Source organism: Podarcis cretensis (assembly GCF_951804945.1).
Source record: "Podarcis cretensis genome assembly, chromosome: 2".
Lineage (NCBI taxonomy): Eukaryota > Metazoa > Chordata > Lepidosauria > Squamata > Lacertidae > Podarcis > Podarcis cretensis.
The window spans coordinates 107478600-107504897 of NC_137171.1; the positions used below are offsets into that span (position 1 = coordinate 107478600).

Here is a 26298-nt window from a genome sequence, read left to right on the forward strand (position 1 = left end):
TTGATTTAAAATTCTCTGTGGGCAGGTGAATTTCAAATTAACGCTCCTGGCTGGCGGTTCCCTACACGGGAATATCACATACAGTGGTACTTCAGGTTAAGTACTTAATTCGTTCCGGAGGCCCGTACTTAACCTGAAACTGTTCTTAACCTGAAGCACCACTTTAGCTAATGGGGCCTCCCGCTACCACCGCGCCGCCGGAGCACGATTTCTGTTCTCATCCCAAAGCAAAGTTCTTAACCTGAAGCACTATTTCTGGGTTAGCAGAGTCTGTAACCTGAAGCGTATGTAACCTGAAGTGTATGTAACCCGAGGTACCACTGTATATCAAAGAGTGCTTTTAAAATAGGGATATCATCACCAGTGCTCTTTTTTCTAAATGTTTAGGGGTACTCTCATTTTCCTACTCATATTCAAATACTGCCCCTCAATGAGGCCAATCTTAGATTCACAACATGTTTAGGGCTATGCGTACCCCTGCATCATCGTCCCCCCCCAAAAAAGCACTGGTAATTACTATGAGCATTTGTTAATTGCCACTACTCCATATAACATGTCCTAAAGCGATTCACAATCATAAAAGCACACATAATGCAATGTTTAAAACATACATCGAAAAGATAAAAGAACATTTTACCAGGTTCTGTTTAGTTGTGTCTCTTGTTTCCATGGATTCAGGCCAGAATTATGGGGTTGTTTCTCAGACAGGACCTTGACTCGTTTTATGAAGGCAAGAGGAGATCATCTAACAGCAAACATCACCTTTTATAACTCTTCTCACGGCCCTCCTCAAGATTTCTCCTCCCATTTCCACCCCCTTTCCATACACACCCAAACCTCCAGGCTCTTTCTGGCCTTCACAACCTGCCTTTATTTACACACATCCCTCCCATTACAGGATGTCCTTGGAGATGAAATACGCCACATGCTGGTTCTATGTTATTACGCTATCAAAGAGATTTAATCTCGGCCACAAGGAGATCTTGCCTTAGTAATACATTCTAATTTGCATTAGCAATACTACTTTATTTTTCTGCAACTTGCATGAGTCATACCGCTTTTTTTGTTTGCTAACCCTGGACTTAATCTTATGTATGCAACTGGGAACAGTGACCATAGCGCTATCAGATTCAGCAAATATTAGATCTGCAAATGGCGAAGAAAACCAAACACAGTTGCGTTTGACTTCGAATGAGGAATCTTCGAAAGATGCGAGGGGATTGGCAAATGGAAGCTGGAAGGCAAAGAACAGGCTCAAATCTTTCCAGAACGCCTGGGGGCTGTTCAAAACCACAATAAAAGGAGTTCAGCTATACAGTGGTACCTCGGGTTAAGTACTTAATTCGTTCCAGAGGTCCGTTCTTAACCTGAAACTGTTCTTAACTTGAAGCACCACTTTAGCTAATGGGGCCTCCTGCTACCGCCCCGCCGCAGCACAATTTCTGTTTTTATTCTGAAGCAAAGTTCTTAACCTGAAGCACTATTTCTGGGTTAGCGGAGTGTGTAACCTGAAGTGTATGTAACCCAAGGTACCACTGTAATTTATACTGCAGATCGGGAAAGGGTAGCACCTAGGCCAAGGGGATTTCAGCATGGCTGACAAGGAGGGTCAAAGAAGCTATTAGAAGCAAGAAGGTTTCCTTTAGCGTTTTTATTCCTGTTTTTATTCAGTTAATGGCATTTATCAATTGCCTTGCACAATAAAAAGTAAAACGGCTAGACAGGTTAAACTAGGACCCTAAAAGCAGTTTAAAACCTGGGAAAAAATTAAAACCCATAAAAAAATTAAAGAGAAAGAATTCTGTGCATATAAAGAATTGAGTACAAAAGCAACTAGAGGAGGAATAGAAAGAATTATCATTTGAGTACAGCAAAAGCAGCAAGGAACAGATATAACTAGAAAAACAAAAGACGTGTGGGGAGAAAAGCTATAAAATCTACCTTTTAAAAAGAGTGGGTGGGGAAAAGTAATTTGATCTAAGAAACATCAAAGCATGTAACAGTCGATTAGATGCTGCTGCCTTCATCCCAGACTCTATAAAAAACTGTGTGTTAAACTAGTTGAAAAATCCCCTTAGCTTGTTTTCCAGCAACTTTTTCCACTTCTACTTAGAAAAGTAAAACTTATTGGAACCAATTTTAAATTCTACTTACCCATCAGAAAATTACTATCAGATGCCTACAATATTATCTGCAATGGAATCCAATCTCATTAAAATCAATGTGGGAAATGGATTTGCACTGTGAAACTGATAACACAAACAGGCAACAAGCCTTTGCAATTATTTTGGGAAAAGGTATTTGAATACATTTTTTTTCTATTAGGGGACACATAGCACAAGCTGATCCAAGGATAACTTTACTAACTTAATTGGTCTCTAAGGTGCTACTGGAATGATTTTATTTTATTTTATTTTATTTTGTTTTGTTTCAACTACGGCAGACCAACACGGCTACCAACCTGTAACTTTACTAAATCTGTCTATAGATACCGATAATAATTTACTGTTTAATGAACCTACTAATCTTCCTCATGTCTGCAACAAGATACCTGTTAGTACAATATTGGAAAACAGCTACAAACTTAACTCTAGAGGCATGGTAAGGCAGACCACAGATCACAACTCTTATGGAGAAACTAACAAAGTATATTAGGGCACTAAGAAGCACAAAGGCTGAAGATGATTTTGGAACAGTATAGTGCATGTTTATTAATAACACTGGAAAGGACAGCGCTATCTCTTCCCCACCCACAGCTCGCTACGGAACAACCTGTTAAGACGGGGATTAGAAGACACTTCACTGATAACTCTTAAGATATTGTACAGACCAGCTCAATGTTTAAATGTATTGTTTACCATTGAATATGCATGGAATTTTTATTGAAGGTGGGGGGATATATGGGGATTGCTTGTTGTAAGTCTTTTCAGACACTGAAAAATGAAGTTAAGAAAAGAATCATTCAGTGGAGGGGAAAGCCCTCTCCTTGGTTTTATCTACTGTGGATTTCCACTGAATGAATCAGAATTGAGATTCAAGCGCCAGACCCCTGTTGCAGCCTATGCCGCAAACACTTGCAAATCTGTAGAAGTCAGGACATGGGTCAGAGACACCAAACAGCCATACAGTGGTACCTCTGGTTAAGAACTTAATTCATTCTGGAGGTCCGTTCTTAACCTGAAACTGTTCTTAACCTGAGGTACCACTTTAGCTAATGGGGCCTCCCGCTGTCACCGCACCGCCGGAGCACGATTTCTGTTCTCATCCTGAAGCAAAGTTCTTAACCCGAGGTACTGTTTCAGGGTTAGCAGAGTCTGTAACCTAAAGCGTCTGTAACCCGAGGTACCACTGTATTGTGAATACAGTCGTACCTCTAGTCTCAGTAACTTCCTCGTCACATTTATTTTCCAGGTTGTACAGTCTGCACACAGTGACAATGATCACTTCATTTTTCACACGGGGAGGCATGTCTTACGAACTTAATTCATTCCGGAGGTCCGTTCTTAACCTGAAACTGTTCTTAACTAGAGGCGTGCTTTCGCTAATGGGGCCTCTTGCTGCCGCTGCGCTACCAGCACACAATTTCCATTCTCATCCTGGGGCAAAGTTCTCCACTTGAGGTAACTCTTCCAGGTTAGTGGAGTTTGTACCTGAAGCATTTGTAACTTGAGGTACCACTGTACGGTGGTACCTCTGGTTACGAACTTAATTTGTTCCGGAGGTCAGTTCTTAACCTGAAACCATTCTTAACCCAAGGCACCACTTTAGCTAATGGGGCCTCCTGCTGCTGCCACGCCGCCACACAATTTCTGTTCTCATCCTGAGGTAAAGTTCTTAACCCAAGGTACTTCTGAATTAGCAGCATCTTTAACCTGAAGCATCTGTATTTGTAACCCAAGGGACCACTGTAGTTTGTTACTTTGCCGCAGTGAGTGGGCAATTCCCTAAGTAATAGAGGTGTGAGTATTATGCCTGCTGGATTGGCAGTCCTTCATGTGTCAGGGAGAGGATATCCAGATTTGCACCCCCAGGACATCTGGAATTTCTTGTCTCCCCTTATCCTTTTGCATATTCCTCATCCAATTCAAATCCCCTCCTCCTTAATAAAATTCCTCCTTCAGAAAACTTTTATGAACTTCATGCTCTATAAGGTGGACGGTATTGGTTATCTCGAGTGTCTCTGTCCCTGAGGACCTTGGTTTTTTTCATTTTTCTGTTGTTTGCTGCCAGCCTCCTATCCTCCTCACTGCCCTTGGAACTGCCTGTGTAATCCTCTAAAACTGCCACCAAGCTGCTGTTTGCATCTGTCTGTGTGGTTGCTGTCAGCACCTTGGAATAATGGGATGCTATGCCGATCGAAAGGTCGGCGGTTCGAATCCCTGCAGCGGGGTGCGCTCCCGCTGCTCGGTCCCAGCGCCTGCCAACCTAGCAGTTCGAAAGCACCTCCGGGTGCAAGTAGATAAATAGGGACCGCTTACCAGCGGGAAGGTAAACGGCGTTTCCGTGTGCGGCTCTGGCTCTGGCCAGAGCAGCGATGTCACGCTGGCCACGTGACCCGGAAGTGTCTCCGGACAGCGCTGGCCCCTGGCCTCTTAAGTGAGATGGGCGCACAACCCCAGAGTCTGTCAAGACTGGCCCGTATGGGCAGGGGTACCTTTACCTTTACCTTTTGTCAAGATGGAATGGAAAATTCCCAGTCATCTCTCACCCCTGCAGAGCGTAACTTTCCTGCAACTTGCTTAAAGTCCTTTTTTTTTTTTTTGCAATGTACCTGCACCAAGATCCTGGAAAGTTAGTACTTTCGCTCCTTCCCATTTCTGTTTTGGGCACTGCTTGGGCATTTCACATTTCTTTTTACAGCGCACACACCTGAAGATTTTTAGGCTTCCGGGATGTTACTAGTATCGGAAATGTCTGGGAAAACCTCTTTAAACCATGCCACCGAGGTGGTAATTAAATCCTGCCTTCCCCATATCTTCAAGGATGCCTCTCAGTCTCAGATTACTTGTGTTATTTATGTTCTTCCACCGTAGGCAGAAGATTCGCAGTGACTTTAGTAAAGGTCTCAATGGAAGTGTTGTGCCTCAGTCCTATTCCTATTGTAGACTCTGCAGTCTTTTCAGAGGGGTCCTTTTAGAACTGTTGCAGACAGTGCTATTTTTCTAGAAAAAGAGGTACCGGAATTCATCATGAATGTCTCCCTTGTTCTCTCGTCATGGCAATTGCACCCACCTGAAAGGTGCCAGAAATGAGTAAGTTCCAGCTGGGGGAAAAATGGCCCTGGTTGTAGCTCTCATGTCCTCCCTCAGTAACATGTGCTATTATTCGTGCTGCAGTAGGGCTTGCTTCCGTTTCAGAGTGGTCAGAAACATTCTCACTCAGTGCATGGTTTTAGCTGAGGATGCATAGCACCCCAAGATTCTTGGATCATTGCCCACCTGATCCACCTGCTTACCTGGCAGTTTTGTCACCTTGTACAACAATTCTTTAAAAGAAATACTGCAGCTGCGAGCGTGGCAGTTGGCTCACCTGTCATCTTGAATGATGACATCACAACTTCTCTTCCCCCCCCCCACTCCAATTTACCAGGTTTCTTGACCTTCTGCAGCTAAATGAGTTGGCTGCACCACATTTTTCTGACCAATAGGGCACATGTAAGGTAACCAGAAAATCAGAATAACTACCATTCAACAAGCATAAGATCCAAAGTATTATTAAATTTTGTCCCAATTTCCTACTGCTTGAAATATATCAAAATAAAATAATAATATTGTGGTATGGGAGCAATTATAAGTAGCTATTAGAGAATCAGCATGTTAAGCTTGATTAGAGTATCAGACATAGATTGGGGAGATCTGCCTCAAATTCCTCCTCACAGAGCTACTATCCTCAGCCCTCTTAGCAAACTACGGTACCCAGAATTCTTTGTGGGAACTCGTGTGCTTTGAATGTGCTTTGGACCCGATTTAAATGTATGGTGTAGATCTGTATTAAGAGTCTTTTTTGGAACCAATCTTGTTCTGTTCTTCAGCTTCTTTTTGCACAGGGGAGCAAATGTCTACACTTGTGACTACCTCAAGGAAGCTTTCTATGTAGGCAAGAGATCTACTCACCCCACAAACCTCCACTTTCTTTCCCATTGACAGTGGCATTCCTTAGGCCAGTGGGCATCCTTGGAATCTTGAGAAAGGGCACCCATCACAAGATGGCTGCTGTAGGGAATGGAGCAACACAAAATGGCTGCCACCTCTCAAAGAACAGAAAAATGTAGGGGGAAATGACATCTACGCCACTGCTGCGCTTGCTCAGTGAGAGCTCTTTGTGTCTCTCCTCTGTTCAGAATGGATAGGAAGGTGGCTATCCAACTGCAACATCCAATGAAATGTGTCCAAGCTTAATGGGGCATGTTCCAATGTGAACAGGAACTGAGCAGAAGGCGCAAACATCCTCTCATTTGCACTGTGGATTTTGGAGAGGATATTTACTGAGACCTTTCACGGACACTGGAGGTACTGGTGGGCACTCTTAGCACACCACACTGTTATCTGGCACTGCGAGGCCCTCAGCGCCTCCTGAAGACCGGACAATGCATGATTGAGGGTGGTTTCACCTCTAGCAGCTCGAGCCAACTGCCACCATCACACCCACCCCCTGCTAATTAAAAACAAAACCCAGGTGCAACGTTCTGCAATATTTTTCTTTATTTGGTACCCAAGTACATGGGGTGTGTGTGTGCTGAAACTCATTAGCTGGGAATGGGGTGGCGGCAGCAGTCTCTGGGGCACCCAGGCAGTTATAGGAAAAGGCAAGGGGGGTTATGAGCAAAGATGGAAACCCATCTACATGACTAAATGAGCAAGGGACAGCAGGCTGTGGTTGCATCGATTGGGCAGTTGGGCTTTGGGCAGTGAGGCTACAGGGAACCAGACAGAGGGCCTTCTCGGTAGTGGCGCCCGCCCTGTGGAACGCCCTCCCATCAGATGTCAAAGAGATAAACAACTACCTGACATTCAGAAGACATCTTAAGGCAGCCCTGTTCAGGGAAGTTTTTAATATTTAACGCTGTACTGTTTTTAACACTTGATTGGGAGCCGCCCAGAGTGGCTGGGGAAACTCAGCCAGATGGGCGGGGTATAAATAATAAATTATTATTATTAGTAGTAGTAGTAGTAGTAGTAGTAGTATGTAGACGATTGATGTCTGTAGTGATGTGTGGGGGGTAGGTTGTCGAGCGTTTTGCAGTGGTGCCCCCCCAAAAAAGCTCAACAACTCTGGGCAATCTCCCCACAAAAAAGTGCAAGAACTCTGAGCAATTTCTCCCCCCCCCCCCAAATTATTTTGTTGCGGTCCCAAAAAATAGGGGTCGTTATACACAGAAAAATATGGTAAGTACACATAGCATAATCTCTCAAAAGGGCTTGATTGGGAACTCTTAAGATGGGTGGAACGTGATGGGACCCCAAGTCTCACCATGAGCAGTTCTCTTACCCAACTCACATCTAACCAACTCAAGAAGATGGAGTCAGCCTGCCTGGTCACGATTCAGCGTTCATTCAAATCAGCAGGACCGCCCTGCATCTCTCAGTCTGAGCAAGCTAGGAAAGGTCTTTCTGAAAGGCACCAGTTGCCTCTCCCGTAAATCCCTCCCAAAAGGAGGGTTGCCCAAGTCTGCAGCTCCTAGTCCCTGTGGTTGCCAGCAGGGGGTCAGAAGGCACCCACAGAGGCTTTCACCCTGCTCAAATGGAGCCCTTGCCACCTCCCATCAGCTTGGCATGGTAGGGAGGGCAGAGAATCCCAAAGAGCGCCATCTGCCTCTGCTTGAGCAGGGCACCCCTGAGCCCCCCCCCCCAAGCCCCCAGACATCGCTGCATGCAGGTGAACTCCTGGCCGCGTGTTCATTTCTTCTTTTTCTCCTGTGTGCTGGTAAACCAGGAGTCCAGCAGCTTCTTGCTGTAATACAGCTGCCAGCCGTGAACCTGCACGGCGACCACCACCAGCAAGTACATGACGGAGACGGCGGAGAAGCCAAAGATGAAGCGGTAGGCCTTGCCGTGGCGGTAGAGCTGCTGCGCCATCGGGAACATCTCCATGCTGCCATAGATGAGAGGCGCCACTGAGAAAAGGCCTGTGCTGATCATGGAGATGACCAGGTAGCTGATGTTGTTCCGCGGGAAGGAGAAGAGGCCGAAGAGCGAAGGGATGATGCTGAGCAGGTACGGGTACTCCCACTGGTAAGGCATGGCCACCTGGTCGTGGGGCAGCAGCTTGAAGTGAGCGACACACATCTGCGCTGCCACCAGAAGCCACAGAGCTATCTGCATGTAGATCAACTTCTTAATCTCCGACTTGAGGGACACACTGTGGGAAGCAGAAGGAGGGAGGGGGCGGCAAGGGTGAGCAAGAGCCAGCACTAAAAGGTAATTTCTAATATGGTGGTGAGACAGTCAACCCCAAGAGAAACGGGTGAAGAACTAGGCAGAATGACATAGGCTATAAGCTACAAAAACCCAACAAACCCAAACCCAAAGCAGGGAGTTGATTTTCTGGATGTTAACCCCTACCATCTCAGACTGCAGAATTATTATACTATTGCTATTTATTAATATATGTACCACTTAATGCCAAAATAAGCTTCTAAGCAAAGCTTACTCTCTCTTATTGACCCCATTTTTTAGCACAGACAATAATCCAATGTAGCACAAAGTTTCATTTTTGTGTCACTTATTCTCATCTCAGATTCCCAGACATTGTTGCGATGCAACTGCCATCATCCCTGACTGGCTGAGCTGGCTGGGGATAACATCCAGCAACATCCAGGGACCCAGCGTTGACGGACGCTGCTCTACATCCTCAACCATGGGTCCTCAAGTGCTGTTGTATTACAGCTCCCATCATCCGTGACCACAGGCCATGATGACAAAGGCCGAAAGGATTTGGAGTCCAACACAGGCTGCTCTCGACCAATTGAGCAAAAGAATTCCGACTGTACTGGTCTGTGGCGATTGGGATGATCCTATTTTAAAGAACAGAGAATCGAATATTTTATGGGGGGTGCTGCTGATAATTTAATTCTAACATTCTGCAAGGAAGGTGGAGCTGCAATCCAGATGCCAGCTTCTTTTTTTTAAGAACAAGTTTCCTGTGCCTTTAGCAGCTGCACAAGAAATCAAAATTCAGTAGAGGAAAACTTTTCCTAGTACAGATACTGTGATGGAGAAGGCCTGGCTAGCTGAATCTCCAGCTGTGTGAAAGACACAGGCAGAGGAAAAACAAAACCAAACCTCATTAGTAGGTGGCCAACCCATCAACCTCTTCCCACAACACCAGGTCTCTCCCCCCCCCCCCCCCCCAGTCTTACTGCATAGTGATTTACCGGGCGATCTGCACAACGACGTTACATGCATTTAGCTTTCCCCCACCCACACGCAAGAGGGCGGCGGCGAAAACGCAACGACGCTGCCCGATAAGCGGACGGGGGGGGGGGACTCCACGATGGCGAATGACTAAGGAGGGATGACAGCGGGAAGCTCCGGCAACGTGCACTGCTGCGGAGGCGGGGGAAGCAGCCTGGTTTCCCCCGCTGGGCGCGCGGCTTGCTGGCCCCACCCCCCACCCCGCGCGGCACCTCATTTGGTAGTGCTGTGCCACGCGCTCCCGGTGCCGGAAGTCGCTGCCGTCGGTTCCAGCGGCTCGAGGTCCCGCGCGGGACGCCATCTTTCACCAGGAGGGTTAGCGAACCCAAGTGCGCATGCGTCAATCCAAAGCCGTTCCCGTTCCCTTCGCGTCGGTGGCTATAATGTTGGAAGCGAGGGGGGGCGGATGTTTGCTCGCCCGCGCCTCTCTGATTGGTAGCTCTCGCCGTCTCTCGTGTGACGCTGACCAATCCCCTAGTTAGTAGGAGAAGGAAAGGGGTGGGGGAGCCGCGCCAATGCGAAACTACATTTCCCAGCGGGCCTAGCGAGCCCTTTCTGGTTTGTCCTTCGCCGTTTTGCGCGCGCGCGGGTCTGAATGGAGCCTTCTGCTCTCCTCAGGGTCGCGATGTTCCGCTCGAGCCGTTGGTGCCTCCTCTGCGGGTGCGGAAGGCCGTTCAGCTCCCGCGCCTGGTAAGAGGCTCGTGAGGAAACTGGGCAGGGAGTCGGTTTGTCTCCCCCCCCCCCACTGTGTATCCCACTCTTTTCGGCCAGCCACCTCTCAGCCTGTGCCAGGCAGAAATTCAACAGGTGTGGTTTGGTTTCCCCTTCCCCCCCAAAAACAGGGGATGTAAGTGATAGGAGGGAGGTATCACCTGTTGAGCTTCCAAAGCTAGAAATAAAAGGTGGCTGCAATGATAATGAGGCCCAGACGTTTCTTCTGGATACAGATTTAAGTTACTGGAAGGAAGTTCCTGACTCTTCCTTGAGGTACCAGCATCCTGTTAACTGGACAGAGGTGTACAGGGTTGAGCCAGGGTTCCTTTGGGGCTTAGCCCCAAGAACCTATTTATAGTCTTAAGGCCTAATTCTGAAAAGTATGGATAAAGAAAAAAACACCTCCAAGCATATGCAGAGTGCCTTTTGCTTTAATCAGTAAGTGCAACCTGGTATTAGGAGGCAGGAGATCTAAAGTAGGTAATGGGTTTTTGATTTTTTAAAATGCAACATTGAGACACTTTCGCCCCACAAAAACCCTGCGGGTGGTTTGACTGACGAGTTGGGAACATGGGGAGAGGCTGTCGGTTGAGGTGGTGGAGAGAATATTGGATGGCACTGCGTGCGAGTGAAGGGAGATATTTGAGAAGGGTGGGGGGGGAAGGGAATCGGAAGGTGTTTGAGATCTGGTTGGATAGGGGTCAAGTTTGTGAAAAGTGTTGTGTGGTAGATAAGTCCTCTCTCCCCACTGGCCCTAAATGTGCTCATTCACGTGTCTTACTGATTTCAGTTAGACTTAGAGAGCTAGTGTGTCTCCTTTCTGACATTGGCTAATATTACAACTACCCTATGAGAGAGATGGAGATGGAGGCGTAGAACAACACCATCATTAACATCTGTTTTAAAACTGGCTCCCTAGGGTCCCTTCTGCTGGCTGTTGCCCATAATCAGAATAACCAATTCTCTACATACATATTCGAATTTTGTTTTTCTCCCTCTGCGTACACTCATTTACTTGATCACTCTGTATTCTGAGCCCCTTGATGGGCACAGACCCATTATATAATCCAGAGCTGTTGTTAGCAGCTTCTCTCATAGATGCAAGATATGAATCCAGATCAATATTTATGTATTGTTAGAGGAAGTTAAGAGTGGCAGGCAAGCTGTGTGTAGAAGGAGCCAGTGTCAGAATGGGAGACGAAAGTATGGAGCTTAAGGCCAGCTGGCTATATATTGGTGATTATTTACAGTTTCTTATTTTGTAGGTATCAATTGCTGCAGAAGCAAAGAGGCTCACGGAAGCCAGTCACAGACAACTCCAGTGAAGTAAGCATCTTGAGTCCCACAAGATCACTCAGCCCCGAGGAAACGTTGAACCTGCTGGAAGCATCAGTAGTGCATGCAGATGGTATGTCTGTCATTTCTCATAACACTAGAACGACATGTGAAAAGAATCTTGGGATTGTAGCCTTAATCCAAAATGTGGCAGCTAGATTGGTGACTGGGAGTGGCTGCCGGGACCACATAACACTGGTCCTGAGAGATCTGCATTGGGTCCCAGTACGTTTCTGAGCACAATTCAAAGTGTTGGTGCTGACCTTTAAAGCCCTAAACGGCCTTGGTCCTGCATACCTGAAGGAGCGTCTCCACCCCCATCGTTCAGCCCGGACACTGAGATCCAGCGCCGAGGGCCTTCTGGCGGTTCCCTCATTGCGAGAAGTGAGGTTACAGGGAACCAGGTAGAGGGCCTTCTTGATAGTGGCGCCCATCCTGTGGAACACACTCCCTTCAGATGTGAAGGAAATAAGCAGTTATCCTATCTTTAAAAGACATCTGAAGGCAGCCCTGTTTAGGGAAGTATTTAATATTTAATGCTGTACTGTTTTTAACATTTGATTGGGAGCCACCCAGAGTGACTGGGGAGACTCAGCCAGATGGGCAGGGTATAAATAATAAATTATTATCATTATTACCGCAAGTAGCACATGAATCAGTAAGTGTGATGCAGCTGCAAGGAAGGCTAATAAGATTTGAGGATGCATTAACAGAACCATAATTTCTAACTTGCTGGAAGTAATTGTTCCCGTTCATTCTACCCAAATCAGACCTCAACTGGAATACAGTCGTACCTTGGATCCTGAACACCCTGGAGCTCAGATGTTTTGGCTCCCAAACATTGCAAACCCAGAAGTGATTGTTCTGGTTTGTGAACGTTCTTTTGGAACCCAAATGTCCTGCAGCCAATCAGAAGCCACAGTTTGGTTTTGGAAATTGGACAGACTTCCGGAACGGATTCTGTTTGACTTCCAAGGGACGACTGTACTGTGTCTGGTTTGGGGTGCCTCATTTTAAGAAGGATGTAGACAAATTGGGACAGATTTAGTATTCTAGTGGGGTGGGTGAAGGCACAGTTTCATATTGCCTAGCCCTGGAGTGTTATAAATCAGACCTGCCTGCACAACCTGTGCTCACCAAGCTCAATGCAACTCTCAAGCCATGTATGATGGCTTTCCAGATACTGCACTTGACAACTTATGCTGGGTTTTCAGCCCAAGCAAGGTACAGGCAGTAAAAATAGGTGTATAGATCCTCTGTTGGTCTGCCATACATGGTTAGTGAGCTGCATTCTTCCTAATTGTATAGACTTGGTATTAACAAATGGAAAAAAAAACCATTGAGAGTAAAAACTGGCCTATTAGCCTTGGCTGCTCTATCGGAGGATTGTGAAACTTGCAGTAGATCCCCATTTTCCTTATGCAGAAAGTGTGCAGAATGTAGCTTGCGTGGTTTGCATTAGTGATATAATTGCACAGCACACCTTTGTGTGTTTATGTATTCTCTCTCCACAGCCCTGTCCCAATCCCTCTGAATTTGGTCTTTTGTTTAGAACGCTGCTGTCAAAAAAAATATGTTGGGGAGAAGGGGGCATACATTTGAAAGGGAAAGGAAATATAGAGATGGTGGAGAGGAACAGGGATTTCTGCTTATACAAGAAGCCCCTTACCCCGAGCATGGAAAATTCCACCCAGAGCCTCCTTTCGATTCTGCATTGTGGCAGAGGTTGTTGACATGTTTTGGAGTTTGTTTGAAGACTCCAACAATCACCATTTGTCCCTGAGGCTCCTGGTTCTTTTGTATTTCAGGTTCACTGGTGGCCATCAGCAAACCCCCTGGCTTACCTGTGACAGGTATGTGGCGTTACATTTTGATGTGTTTGGATCCTGTGGGGTTGCGTGCCTTGGGCATTTCCTTTGAAAGTGGAAATGCAGGATTATAGAAATGCCTTTAGAAATACATACAGATATGCCTGTACTGTACAGATTAAATATGTGTTGTATGTGGCCTCCCCTTGCGCTTGGCAGTTAGTGCAGAATGCTGCAGCATGATTACTGACAGGAGGGAGGCCTTATCAGCATATAACACCTGTACTCAGAGGTCTGCACTGGTTGCTGATCCACTACTGGGCTGAGTTCAAGGTGTTACTATTAGTATATAAAGCCCTTAACAACTCTTGACTAGTTTACCTGCGATATTGCCTTACCCCACATGTGCCCACTGAACTGCTTTGATTGGCAGAATTGGAACTTTTACAGATGCCACATAATATTCACATTGCATCTGTCAGAACTTGATCATTTCATGTGGCGGCACCGACACTTGGGAACTCCCTGCCTGTTGATATCAGTCAGACACCTTCACTCTATTCTGCTGAAGGCATTCTTATTTAGACAAGCCTATCCAGATGTTCTGGACGCGGGTGGCGCTGTGGGTTAAACCAAAGAGCCTAGGACTTGCCGATCAGAAGGTTGGCGGTTCGAATCCCCGCAACGGGGTGAACTCCTGTTGCTCGGTCCCTGCTCCTGCCAACCTAGCAGTTCGAAAGCCCGTCAAAGTGCAAGTAGATAAATAGGTACCACTCCGGCGGGAAGGTAAACGGCGTTTCCGTGCTCTGCTCTGGTTCGCCAGAAGCGGCTTAGTCATGCTGGCCACATGACCCGGAAGCTGTACGCCGGCTCCCTCGGACAATAAAGCGAGATGAGCGCCGCAACCCCAGAGTCAGACACGACTGGACCTAATGGTAAGGGGTCCCTTTACCTTTACATTTATCCAGATGTTCAGAAAGTTTGTATGAGTTTTAATTTGTTTTAGTTTATTCTATTATGGTTTTAACTTGCTGTATGTTTTAAATTACTGTTGTAATTTTTTTTAGTGACAATTTTAAAAATCTTTTTTTGCAAACTGCTTTGAGGGTTTTTTTGTACAGTCAAGTGGTATATACATTTTGTGAAATAATAAGTAAATAACTGAGCTCCCAAAGTAAAGCTGGACCAGGGTGGGAAGGGCTGGCAAGCCTTTGCCAGAACAAGCCTCTTCTTTGCAGCCGTGAGTAATGGTTAGCTTCTGTGTGGCATCAGTGATTTTTCCCTCCTTCTCTGCCAACAACAGGCAAACCAGGGGAGCTGACTTTGCTGTCTCTTTTACCGGATCTAAGCCAGAAGCTTGGCTTCCCACAGAACCTCGCTGTGATAAAAGCTGCAGTAAAGTAAGTAAACGGAGACAAGGTTTTGGAGAGAATGACAACAGGCTGTGTACAGGATGGGTCTTATTTATTTAAATCCCACCTTTCTTCCACCATAGAACTCAAGGCAGCACACATGTGCTCCCATCCGGATACTACTTTGCTTCAGCTTCCCATCCTGCACCTCCAGACCATGTCCTGACATAATCAGCAAGAGGGCATTCAGTAAAATCCGATTAAACTGCCGTATTGCAAGAGAACCCATAGCACAGAAGTTAGACAGCTGATCTGTACTACAGCTCCAGTGTTCCGGATATGATCATGTGCTCTGAATTCACTTCAGAACTTCTGTATGCAAAAAATAAAATAAAAATGGTTGCCAAGGGCTAGTGGAAAGATTTGTGATTGGCTTTGTGAGTCAAAAGACTGCGAGGCTGGAGCAACTCCCTATAAGGGAGGTTTTATAACGCTTGCGAGATTATTCGCTTAGAAAAAGGGACAACAGTCAAGGACTATATGAATAAATATTGTAATATTAAAAATTAGAAATTACTTGAAAGTACCAAATAGGCCTAGGATTAAATTAGGATTTATTTAAATAAATGGGATTTAGAACACTAAGAAAAGTGAACAAATTTGATTATAAATGGAATATTGTTGTTTAATAATGATATTGGAAAGCTGTTAAATTCAGACACAAGGAAATTCAGAAGGGAGGGACTAGAGGAAGTCAAGTAATATGTTTATAAGGTTGGATTTTTAAATAATTAAGTTTGCGTTGTATATTTGTTGTTTTTCATAGATGTATTTTTTGTTTTTGCTTTTGCTTTGGTTTGTTTCACGGTTGTGCAACGTTTGTTGCAGTATTTGTTATAATTGTAGAAAACTTAATAAAATTATTGGGGGGGGGGAGAAAAAGGGATGACAGGGCGGGGAGACATGACAGAGGTTTATAAAATAGCCTCAGATACTGGCAGGAACTTGTAGCTGTTGTGACCTTTGGCCATTGATGCCACCTTGCATGGTTTTAAGCAAGGCACTATTCTGTCCACAGGATTACTTACTCATGACCTGTGTCAGAGAATTAATAAAGGATTTTGCCTCTCCCTAGGGAGAGTTCTGGACTTGTTCTGCTCTCAGGTTGCCCGAGCACCACCCGGCACCTCCAGGATTTCTATGCCCGATGTAAGAGAGCAGGAGATCCAGCCGCTACATACTGGTGAGATGAAGACTTCCTAATCGCTTCCCGTTTCCATGGCAGGGTGGGGATCCCTCATCAAAAAGACTTTAGGTTCCCATTCTGCCTTCCCCATTTCCTTCAAAGCGTTGTAGGCCCAGTTTGGTGTGTGTGTGGCCTGACAGAAAACCTTCTCCTTGCAGTGCTGTCACTACCAGGATCCCTGCAGGCTCGGAAGGGGAAATTCGTACAGGTCTCAAACTGATACAAGTCGAAGACCATAAGCTGGTGAGGACAGGCTTTTAACAGGGAGGGAAGGATTTGATATTGCGGCTCTAGGGAATTTGCCTGCTGCTGCTGCCCGTTCAGTGGAGTCCCTGCAGGGTCTGAGAAGTTTGGTCTCGCCTCCTCTGAGATCCAGTTGCCTGGACTGGGCGCAAGGATTACTGCTGAAGTTTCCATTGGCCCTCAGGAAACACACTGACTCGGGGCTTCTGTTTGGGTTGCAGGTGGTGCCAGTGGCTTCGCCTTCTCGAGGCAGCCTCCAGAGGAAGGAGGTTAGAAAAACACAGACACTCTATAAGGTGCTGGACTCCCGCGAAGGCTGCGCCTTGGTGCAGCTACAGCCACTGACAGGTGCGTGATGGAGGCCCTGTGGCACAGAGGCAGTTGCAGGAATAACTGGAAAGGGACGCTGTGATATGCAAAGCAAGCTGAGAAGCTGACACGAGTTCCCTCAGTTACAGCTAACCCCCCCCCCAAGATTTTTTCCATTTATAAAATGTATAAACTTTTTGATCAAAAAGCTCTCCAGGTAGCCCAGCATACACTTTGGAATCTGAGATAGCAAATCCTTAGCCGCCTCTTCTTTTTACAGTTTGTCAAGTTTCTAGCTCTCGTGACTTTAGAGAAACCTTTCCTGTACATAACTGTGTAGTTGTTTACTTGACGGGCGGGAAGTCAAATGGAACTTCGCTGGGTCCTTTTATAATTAGGCGATGGGGTGTTCATGGCCAGTTGATTTTCCCGTCCCTCTCTGCCTTCACTTTTCCTTCTCTTATTTTAAGCCTGTTTCTTTTCCTTTCCTCTTACTATCTTAGCCTTGCCCCCCAGAAATGCTTGCCTGGCTGTTTTTGCCATTTTTGCACATTTAAAGTGTTTCATTTTGCAAATTAATACAGAGTGTTTCATTTCATTTCAATTTAAAGTGTTTCATTTTGCAAATTAATACCCTCTGCAGTCTGGGGTTCTGTCCTTTTGCCTCCTTTCCTTATTTTACACTGCAGAAATCTGGGTTCCTTGGGTACCAGATCAGGCTATCGTAGTTCTTGTTTTTTGACGCTGTCTATTTGTCTTACTCGGGTTTTAAAAAGAGCTTGGATTGCGAAGGTCACAGTGTGAAGCACTGTTGGGAAATTCTACACTGAGGCCCCCTCTTCATCTCTCCTTTGTCCTTTTGGCAGCCTTTACTAACCAGCTCCTGGTCAGCTTGATACTGCTGCTGAGCCCTGCGCTAGGGGACCACGTGTATTCCTCCCGTGTGGGGTCTGTCCTGGGGGAGCCCTTCCTCTTGCCAGCTGAGAGTACCCTTCCTCGCACACAGGTACCAAACTGCTCTGATGCTGCCTCCTGTCTTGGTGTCGGGGATCTACAGAGCGATGTAGCAGGATAGAAGGAAGGAACCTGACTGATTTCGCACAGTCAGATCTGTGTCTCCACAACCCAAGGCTATATCACTTGGGAGATAGCAGCAGCAATCAAGTTTTACATCCATTGGGGAACCTTTTGCCCTGCAGATGTACAGCTCCTAACATCCCTGACCATTGACTGTGTTGACTGGGGCTGATGGGAGTCCAACAACATGTGGCTCCTCATCTCTGCTTTATGGCCATACAAGTAGCTGACATTCCTGGCTACAGCCTTCCAACTTTTCTTTTTGCTCCAGGAGCCTTTCCTTGTAAAATGGGGCCCAATGGAAACGAATCTGTTTCTCCCCAATCCTAGTCAAACACTCTAACCGCTCCATTGCCCCGGCTCCCTCCTAACTTCTGATGGCAGGGGCATGCCTGGAGTAGGGCCTCCTTTTCGTTTATTAGGATGGTATGCATTGTTGTTGTTGTTGTTGTTGTTGTTGTTGTTGTTGTAAACCACCCTGTGATCCTTGAAGAGCGGTAAAAAAATCTATTAAATAAAACAAAATAAACTCTTTGCTTCCAAACTTCCCCCAGACCTCACAACTCCCCAAGCTGTTACTAACTTAATAGGGGCAGATGAGTACCACACAGGTTTAATTCTTTGTTTGTTTGATTGATTGATTGATTGATTGATTGATTGATTTATATACCGCTTTTCATAAGATCTCAGGGTGGTTCATAGAATAAAATGACCTTCAAAGCAACTGTATGGGGGTGGTGTCAAGGTATTTAAAATCAAAATCAAAGGGAGAACAAGACTGTAAGATCTTCCACACCACATCTGATTTGGAGCTCAGTTGATCTTCCTACTGTGCTTGGACTCAAGAACCTTCCAAGCTCCAGGTCCTGCTCGGCGAAGAAACTGCCTCTTGCCTTGGGACAAGTCACTGTACTGTAATGAACCATCCACACTTGGCAAGGATAAAAATGAGACTTGGGCTACAGCAGGCTTCCTCAAACTTGGCCCTCCAGATGTTTTGAGACTACAATTTCCATCATCCCTGACCACTGGTCCTGCTACCTAAGGGATGATGGGAGTTGTAGGCCAAAAACATCTGGAGGGCTGAGGTTGAGGAAGCCTGGGCTAGAGTGACAAAAAGCTCCCCCCCCCCCCCGAGTAAAATAAGGACTGTTATGCACTTTCCTGTAGAACAGCCTTTCTCCACCTGTGGGTCCCCAGATGTTGTTGAACTACAACTCCCATCACCCCTAGCTAGCAAGGCCAGAGCTCAGGGATGATGGGAGTTGTAGTCCAACAACATCTGGGGACCCACAGGTTGAGAACCGCTGCTGTAGAAAGTTGTAATGATGTTTCCTTCCCCTCCACCCTCTTGACAGGTCCTAGAAGATGCTCTGCTGAAGAAGCTGCGCCTGCGGCAGCAACTGGCGCACCGATTGCCTCTCCACCTGCACCTGCACCAGCTCCTCCTCCCGGCCGCCGGCTCCCCTTCCTCCCGCACTGTGCTCACAGCTCCTCCGCCACCTTTTTTCCTGAAGACCCTTTGTCTTCTGGGCCTCGCCTTGCCACAGGACAAAAACAAGCAATGACAAGGCATCCGAAGCATTTGCCTCAGCTCAGCAGGTACCGCCTGCCCTGGTCAACTGGAAGTGATAGCTTTTGACAGCCAGAAGCAGGTCTCTGCCAGGTTCTTGCTGCGGAAAGAAGCATCTCGTCTCCTACTGGCCGGATGAAGGGCGTGAAAGGGAGAGGCTTCTTTTACACCTCCTGCGGTCTTAACAGGGCAGCAGAAGCAATTTTTGGAACTCTTTGTGCCGTGCAGCAATGAAGGTAGCAGTGAAGGAAACCTGGGTTCTAGAGTTTATGTTTGCCCTGATAAATGCAACCTCCACAGGCTGTGAACCAGCAGGCCAATTACGTACACATGGTTGCGCCACGGCAACGCGGCCGGAAAAAGCTTCGGCACACCCAACTCCTACTGAAATCGGCGGGAGTGCTGCACTCCCATTACCTACGATGGGATGCATGCACTCCTCATGCTGTGTGGTTTACGCTCCTTGCAGCACTAAGCCACTGTGCTCGGCATTTATCTTTCCAGAAGAGGCAATTGCTTGCCAATGGTTGCCTCTGGCACTCAAGATAATGGCACTCTTCTGGGGGGGCAAAGCAGCGTAGGCTTCTCTCCTTTAATCCGTATATCTATGAAACACAAATGACTAATGAAAAAAATGTGCTTTGGCTTTTCACTACTGCTTTTCTACATATATATATAGTGGTACCTCGGTTTAAGAACAGCCCTGTTTACGAACTATTCCGTTTACGTACTCCACAAAACTGAAAGTAGTGTCCTGGGGTGTGAACTTTACCTCGGTTTAAGAACGGAAGGGCACTGGTGAGGGGAGGCTTCATTAGGGAAAGTGCGCCTCGGTTTAAGAACGGTTTTGATTTAAGAATGGGCTTCTGGAACAGATTAAATTCGTAAACTGAGGTACCACTGTATATATATATATATATAAAATCAGAACCTTTAAGCATAAAGAGCTGTTGCTGAATGTGTTTCAGATAAGGATCCCTTTGCTTATTCTGTGTCTTCTACTGAACTGAGAGTAATTTTTAAAACCGTCCAGGCCACCCTTCCATATAAATATTCTCAGGGTAACTTTTACGTGATTAAATAAATGGCAGTAAGATGAAAATGCAGCTTCAGAAGTGGCAGCAATTTATAAAAACCTGTTTTAACGAAAACCTTGGGGAAAGACAAAAGGCCTTCCCCGAGTGATGAGCATACTGAAGGGCAGGCGTCATGGGAGCCTCCCTGGACAAAAGGTCCATAAGCAAGGTGCCACCGCTGAGGAGGCCCCACCCCAGGCACCAGCTGGCATTATCCATGATGCCAGGATGTGGGCGCATGAGTGTGCAAAGTTTTAGTTGGAATGCTGGTTTAAAATGTTGTCTACAGCTGGCAGCCAGCTCCTCCTCCCGTCTTATCTGAAGCGGCTTTGTGTAATCTGAAAGCTTGTCCTCTTCTCTGCTGATACGAATTGATCCGATAAAGGTGTACCTTCCTTGTTTTCATGCCTAGTAGTTTAGTAGTAAGCTTGATTTGATAACCGCTGGACTGGTGTCGTTTAGCTTACGGCAAGAAGCGCAGAGTTGGAACAAGCGCTCTTAGTAGTGGCAGATGGTTATCTTTACAATGGCTTTCTGTCAACAGGGTAACCGGAGAGCCTTGTTGAGTTACTGCAGTGAGATAACTGGCATAAGATTGCAGGCATCAGGTTCATCCTGTTTTCAGGCTGTATTATGGTGCAGAGGTGCAAGTTGAGTTCAGACTAGAGGAATGTTTATGGGGTAGGGGGAATCTAGTTTTGTGCTATACACATAGGTCCAGGCCACTTGAGAGAGTTTGCAGACCTGGGCACAACCATATTACTTGGCCACTTTTTCCTTTTCTTCTAAAGAGGGTGGCTGCAGAGGGGTCTGGAGCAGTCTCCTGCAAGGGCCGAGGGCCAGAGATTCCTGCTTTCTAGTAGCAGCAGCAAGTGAAACTTACGAGAGGCAGAATCAGGGCTCTTGTTTGCAAACATAAAGGTAAAGGGACCCCTGACCATTAGGTCCACTTGTGACCGACTCTGGGGTTGCGGCGCTCATCTCGCTTTATTGGCCGAGGGAGCCAGCGTTTTTCTGCAGACAGCTTCTGGGTCATGTGGCCAGCATGACTAAGCAGCTAATTGGTGAAACCAGAGCAGCACACGGAAATGCCGTTTACCTTCCTGCTGGAGCAGTACCTATTTATCTACTTGCACTTTGTGCTTTCGAACTGCTAGGTTGGCAGGAGCAGGGATCGAGCAACAGGAGCTCACCCCGTTGCAGGGATTTGAACTGCTGGCCTTTTGATCGGCAAGTCCTAAGCTCTGTGGTTTAACCCACAGCGCCACCTGCGTCCTGTTGGCAAACACACACACACACACACACTAATAATAGGAAACAAGCATTGTTTGCTTCCTTCAGAATGAGAATTGCTGTTTAAAAACCTACAGCTTATTCTTCTTTAAAGGGTGGAAAGGCCAGCTTTTGTCCCAAACAAAATCAAGAACTACATAATTTTCCTCCTTTCCTCCTCCTCTCTCTCCCCTCGTTCCACCCATCCCCACCAATCGTATTAAAAGAATGCAGCTTATGGTTTGTTGTGCAGCATGTAAGTGTCAGAGTGCTACCTGCAGTTAGGCTGCTTTGGAAAGAACAAAGAAGAGCGACTGGAAAATGTGCGCGCAGCCTTGCTTGCAGTTTGGCTCTTGCTGCCATCTGGAACCAGGCTGCAGCAGAGCATCAGCAAAGTGTGTGTGAGAAGTGGAAAGAGACTTCTTAGCTGTGTTAATTATTGTGGCTCATGCTGGAGGGCTGCAGCATGCTGTGATCTCCCCTGTTGTCCACTATGTAGCTATAAAACAAATGCTACTGCTGGAAAGTTTACAGGTCTTTGGTCAGCTAGAGAGGCCAGAATGGAAGAATCTTAATGCATGGAGTGGAAAGCAGGAGGGGCCATTTAGATGCGTTAAGGCATCAAATAATGTTTTCAAATGTGACACAAGGGTTTCCCTGCAAAATATATTTTTTTAAAGGGTTGGGAGAGGAAACTCCAGGTACTACAAAGTGATGTTAAAGGTTTTGGTATTTGGCCTGAGTAAGGGCATTGTACATTTAACCAGTGAGGAGTTTATCAGCCCTTGTTAGAAAATCATGGCCCGACAAGCCTCCGGTTGGACTTTGATCATCCTTTTTATTGCATTTGGGTTATGACATCACCATTAAATCCTCTTTGAAAAGCCCAATAATAATAATAATAATACAAATTAGCAAAGTGTTTCTTTTTGAAGAAGGGAATAGTGCCAGCAGTAGGGAGAGACTGGAGTCTAGGAAGCTCCTTTATACAGAGTCAGAAAGATCTTTGGTCCATCTAGTTGAGTATTGTGCCCAGAGGCTGGCAGAGCCTTTGCAGGGTTTCAGATAGAAGTGTTCCTGGGCTCAGCCTGGAGTTGTCGGAGGCTGAACCTGGTCTCTACTGCATGCAGAGCATGTTCCCTTCTCTTACACTACGGCCCTGAGCGCCACTGGTGCCATAAATGAGCCTTACTCCCATTCCACTAAAATCTCAGACTAGCACAAGCAAAGCCTGCCAAGACTGTTTGGTGGTTTCTTTGTAACGTGGTCAAGTTTCAGATTTTACCATTCCGTATAAATGACAGACTTCTCAACGTCCTCCATTTTAAAGAAAACAAATCAATCCCTAGCCCCTTTGATCAGAACGTGAAAAACTGAACGCTACAAAGATCAGACTGCAAAGGTAGAAGTTTATTTCTCTTTCACAAACTGCAATCCACAAAACCACTCCACCAGCAAGATACCAACGACGTAAAGAATATTTTTTAAAAAAACAGACTCGCCAAGGAAAGCTGTACAAATGTCAAACACAACTGCACAAAACTTGTATTCTTGGTTCTCTTCAGTGGTTTAGGAACAATGAGCAACAAAAAAGATGCGTCAAAGCTTCCACTTCCTGCCTTTAATCATTGCGTTTGGAGAGTGGATTGAATTGCCACTCGCTTTTTTACTGTCATTGCCCCTTAATGGCAGAAGTAGCGGTGGGGTAGAGAAGGAATCTGTGGCCCCCCAGAATTTGGTAGACCCCAGCTCCCACCACCCTCAACCATTGCCTACTATGGCTGGGGCTTATGGGAGCTGAAGTTATAACAACAGATTTCCCCATCCTTGCTTTAATGGCTGTCTGACATATTGAAATATAACAGGTGGAGCTTTTCCTGCCCCTCTGTATATGAGAAAAAGGTTTGCCTGCTACATGACTCTGTCTCAGGCTGCTGGCAAGTATGGGAACAGGGCTGTGTTTTGTTTGTGTAAATGAAAACCTTAAGCTTGAGTAAGAACAAGGTAAAAACAAATTATAGCATGCTTTTGTATTGTAACAAAAAGATACGGCACAACTATATAACCACAGCCTACATATATATCTGAAATAATAAAAGTAATTTTTTTAAAAAAATCTTCCAGAAGGTGGTGAGATTCAGGTGAACTTCCAGAGGAGAGCAACCCAGAATCCTGAAATAAAGATGCCTTTATTTCAAAGTCAAACTAAATCTGTTCATCTAGCCCAATACTGACTATGGTGACCGTCAATGACTCTTCAATGTCTTAAGAAAAATCTGACCCCAACCTTTCTGCTTGAAATCCCTTAACTAGCAATGCTAGGGATTGAACATGGGGCATTCTGCATGCCAAGCATATGTTCTGCCACTAAGCTGTGGTCTCCTTCCCTTTCTCTTCCATCTCCTTTTAATACAAGAACAATGCTAGCCAGCAGCTGCTCCAAACCTGCTTATGGAGACCGTCATGGCAGGGGCAGAGGTGGTCTGTTGTGTAGAGCTTCATACAGGAGGATGGAACCTCAGCATGGAGGAGAGGCCATAAGGAGCCAAGCCACGTCCTAGAACAGGGAATCTGTTGCTCTCCCGATGTTGGAGTCCAGCTCCCATCAAGCTTAGCTGGCATGGTCACCATGATGTGAATTGATGGACTGCAGCCACTGGAATCAGTCACCCCTTTCCTAGAACAAGGAACTAATGTCTTCATTTCTAGTGCCACCTCGAGCTGAAACCATGGGAGAGACCTGCTAGAAGGCTATGGCATCTATGAAACCATACTGTGTGGTTATTAAAACATTTCCTTTTGCACATACACCCAGAATCCACGAGCCATCTAACACACCTATTTCTCCCCCCCCCCCTCAAAGGCAGGCATTTAACAAAGCCTGCATTGGTACTACGCGGTAAATTAATGAGCTTTCAGGTGCTTTGCATTGGCCATGGGAGTGATAGGCTGAAGTGCTGCTCTTGGCTTTTCCTCCCTCCGCATGTCAGTTCCCAGAATTGTGTTGCACTGTATTTAGCAGAACCCAGCATGGAAAGAGAGCCGGCTTTGAATTTTCCTACTGAGTTCTATATGATGAATTTAACTGGGCTGCAACCTGGAACACAGTTAATTGGGTAAAAACCGACATTGGGAATTCCAGGAGCGGAAGGGGGTGGTGGTGTTAATGCCCTGTTTTCTGGAACAGAAGAGTCACGGTGGCACCAACAGCTTTATCCCCTCTGAAGAAACGAATGTGAATCCGTCAGCTGCCAGGCACCATTTTGTTGCTCCTAAAGCCTGGTGGCAGGATAAGGAGAATGTGGAGGTAGCAGCAATGTTTTGTGGAGAGGAAGGAGGGAACAAAAGCAGGAGCTACGGTAAGTTCAGGTGGGGTGCACAGGAAGAACAAAGGCTGGACCCAGTCCCAAATCCACACCTCAAATTTCGCTAGCAGTACGCTTACCATGATTTATATATGTAAAGATAACAGTCCTGAATTTTGCCTCCTTGTTAATGCTCCAGTGTGACTCTAAAATACCACGTGGGGAACTGAATTTCAGGAAGTGAAGCAAAGACTGGCCAGAGAGTTTTATGAGTCGAGAGGAAAGAAGGCAGGGCATCAGTAGAGAAGCATATTGCCCTCTCTGCGCCCCAAAGCCAAGTATGAAATGCCTCCTAATCCAATAAAATAGCTATTTCCTTTTTCTACAGCCAGGATTTTTTTTTTTAAAAAAGATTCAGGCTGCTATTGGCAGCCCAGAAGAGCCTCTGTTATCTTGGGTGGGGTTGTTCTTGAACCCTGAAGGCAGCCCATCTAGGAGAAGGAAAACACTGAACCTAAACCTCCTCTGCCTGGCGGGATATCTTTAGGAGAAGAAAAGGCTAAGGAGTAAACCCTACACAAATCCAGAGTGGAGTCCCTAAGTGGGTTGGGTGGTGCCTTGTACAACACCTTCTGGTAACTCTTGCAGCCAAGCTGGTGCCAATGTATGGCTCTGCTTTCCTTTGGAACGCATCAGCGTGGCCAAAGATGGAGTCCTGTTCGTCTGGCAGCCCAGAACCTCCACATTCACTGCCCAGGCCTGTACCCCAGGGAGGCCACTTTGGTGTGGCTAATGCAGCAGTTTGATTGCTCTAAAAATGTAGGGTGGCGGTTTTGTTTATCTACACAAGAACCAACCAGGCGGTGCTGTACCGATCCAACGCCTAGTGCAAACGAAAGGAACAAAAGAGGCTTGTACATTTGTCTGAAATGCGGTGCTTGCTTCCACAGTAGACTCGACACACAAATTATGACTATCTCTCTTGTTTCTGCCTTCTGTCAGGGAAGAATTTCCAAAACCTGGTATGGTAAACAGAGCATCTTTTAGCCAAAGGTTGGGTTTGCCTCCCCCCACCCTGTCTGACTAGCAAGAATTCAAGAGGAGAAAGTTTCTCTGGATTAATGTGATGAGACAAATTGATGGAGGGTCTTGCTAGCTCTGTGTCTCTGAGTACCAGTTGCCACTGACTGCAAGTTGGAGATGGGCTGTTGCCCTCATGTCTTGTTTGGGTTGGTGGCAACTGGTTTGCCACAGTGAGAACAGAATGCTGGACTAGACAGGCCTTTGGTATGATCCAGCAGAGCTCTTTTTTGTTTTTTAAATTTCACTGATGGGGGGACGGGAGTGCCATCTGCTGAATTTGATGGTCTGGTAGCTGTAAAAATCACAGGAGCACCACCAAGGTGGGATGGGGTGTGGGAAGAGTGACAATCTTACCTGAAACCTACTGCAAGACTATTACTTTTATAATGGGGCCTATGGGATCCTGTGCCCTAGATCAGTTATTTCACACAAAATGTACATATTTAAATGCTAAAAACATAACCCAGCATCCGTTCCTAGAAGCCTTTTTCA

At 46.2% G+C, this 26298-nt stretch overlaps 3 protein-coding genes and 1 long non-coding RNA gene across 6 annotated transcripts in view; 2 read left to right on the forward strand and 2 right to left on the reverse strand.

The window, feature by feature from the left end:
• The window catches only part of IL17RE (interleukin 17 receptor E), a 52740-nt gene extending 51982 nt beyond the window's left edge, over positions 1-758 (reverse strand). Inside the window, exon 1 of one of the 2 annotated variants that reach the window (XM_079961810.1) lies at positions 638-758. The gene's annotated coding sequence lies outside the window, so the exon portion shown is untranslated. The remainder of the gene's footprint in view (positions 1-637) is intronic. The other variant, XM_079961809.1, reaches the window with a different exon arrangement.
• The window catches only part of LOC307209243, an 88347-nt gene extending 63226 nt beyond the window's left edge, over positions 1-25121 (forward strand). Inside the window, exon 2 of the long non-coding RNA XR_013835468.1 lies at positions 22166-25121. This is a non-coding gene — a long non-coding RNA (uncharacterized lncRNA). The remainder of the gene's footprint in view (positions 1-22165) is intronic.
• Positions 6680-9776, reverse strand: JAGN1 (jagunal homolog 1). Its single transcript, XM_079964148.1, has 2 exons — positions 9626-9776; positions 6680-8358 (listed from the first exon to the last, which is right to left on the reverse strand). Exons 1-2 carry the CDS (start codon positions 9712-9714, stop codon positions 7896-7898), a joined length of 552 nt encoding a protein of 183 aa, XP_079820274.1. The 5' UTR covers positions 9715-9776; the 3' UTR covers positions 6680-7895.
• Positions 9963-22085, forward strand: RPUSD3 (RNA pseudouridine synthase D3). Of its 2 annotated transcripts, XM_079963907.1 has the most exons (10): positions 9964-10103; positions 11393-11535; positions 13271-13315; positions 14574-14670; positions 15758-15865; positions 16027-16111; positions 16333-16459; positions 17287-17426; positions 18856-19545; positions 19580-22085. In XM_079963907.1, exons 1-9 carry the CDS (start codon positions 10009-10011, stop codon positions 19063-19065), a joined length of 1050 nt encoding a protein of 349 aa, XP_079820033.1. In that variant the 5' UTR covers positions 9964-10008; the 3' UTR covers positions 19066-19545; positions 19580-22085. The 2 variants fall into 2 exon arrangements, with proteins under 2 accessions (XP_079820034.1, XP_079820033.1); XM_079963908.1 differs by lacking the exon at positions 17287-17426 and having other exon boundaries at positions 9963-10103.
• Positions 25122-26298: the final 1177 nt, after the last annotated feature.

What these genes read in the sequence shown, in the direction of transcription:
- RPUSD3 (XM_079963907.1), top strand. Translation starts at nt 10,009, where the DNA reads ATGGAGCCTTCTGCTCTCCTCAGGGTCGCGATGTTCCGCTCGAGCCGT. An exon ending in CCCTGGCTTACCTGTGACAG is followed by an intron (nt 13,316 to 14,573) that starts GTATGTGGCGTT and finishes TGCCAACAACAG; the next exon opens with GCAAACCAGGGGAGCTGACT. An exon ending in GCAGCTACAGCCACTGACAG is followed by an intron (nt 16,460 to 17,286) that starts GTGCGTGATGGA and finishes TCCTTTTGGCAG; the next exon opens with CCTTTACTAACCAGCTCCTG.
- JAGN1 (XM_079964148.1), bottom strand. Translation starts at nt 9,714, where the DNA reads ATGGCGTCCCGCGCGGGACCTCGAGCCGCTGGAACCGACGGCAGCGAC. An exon ending in GCACAGCACTACCAAATGAG is followed by an intron (nt 8,359 to 9,625) that starts GTGCCGCGCGGG and finishes TGCTTCCCACAG; the next exon opens with TGTGTCCCTCAAGTCGGAGA.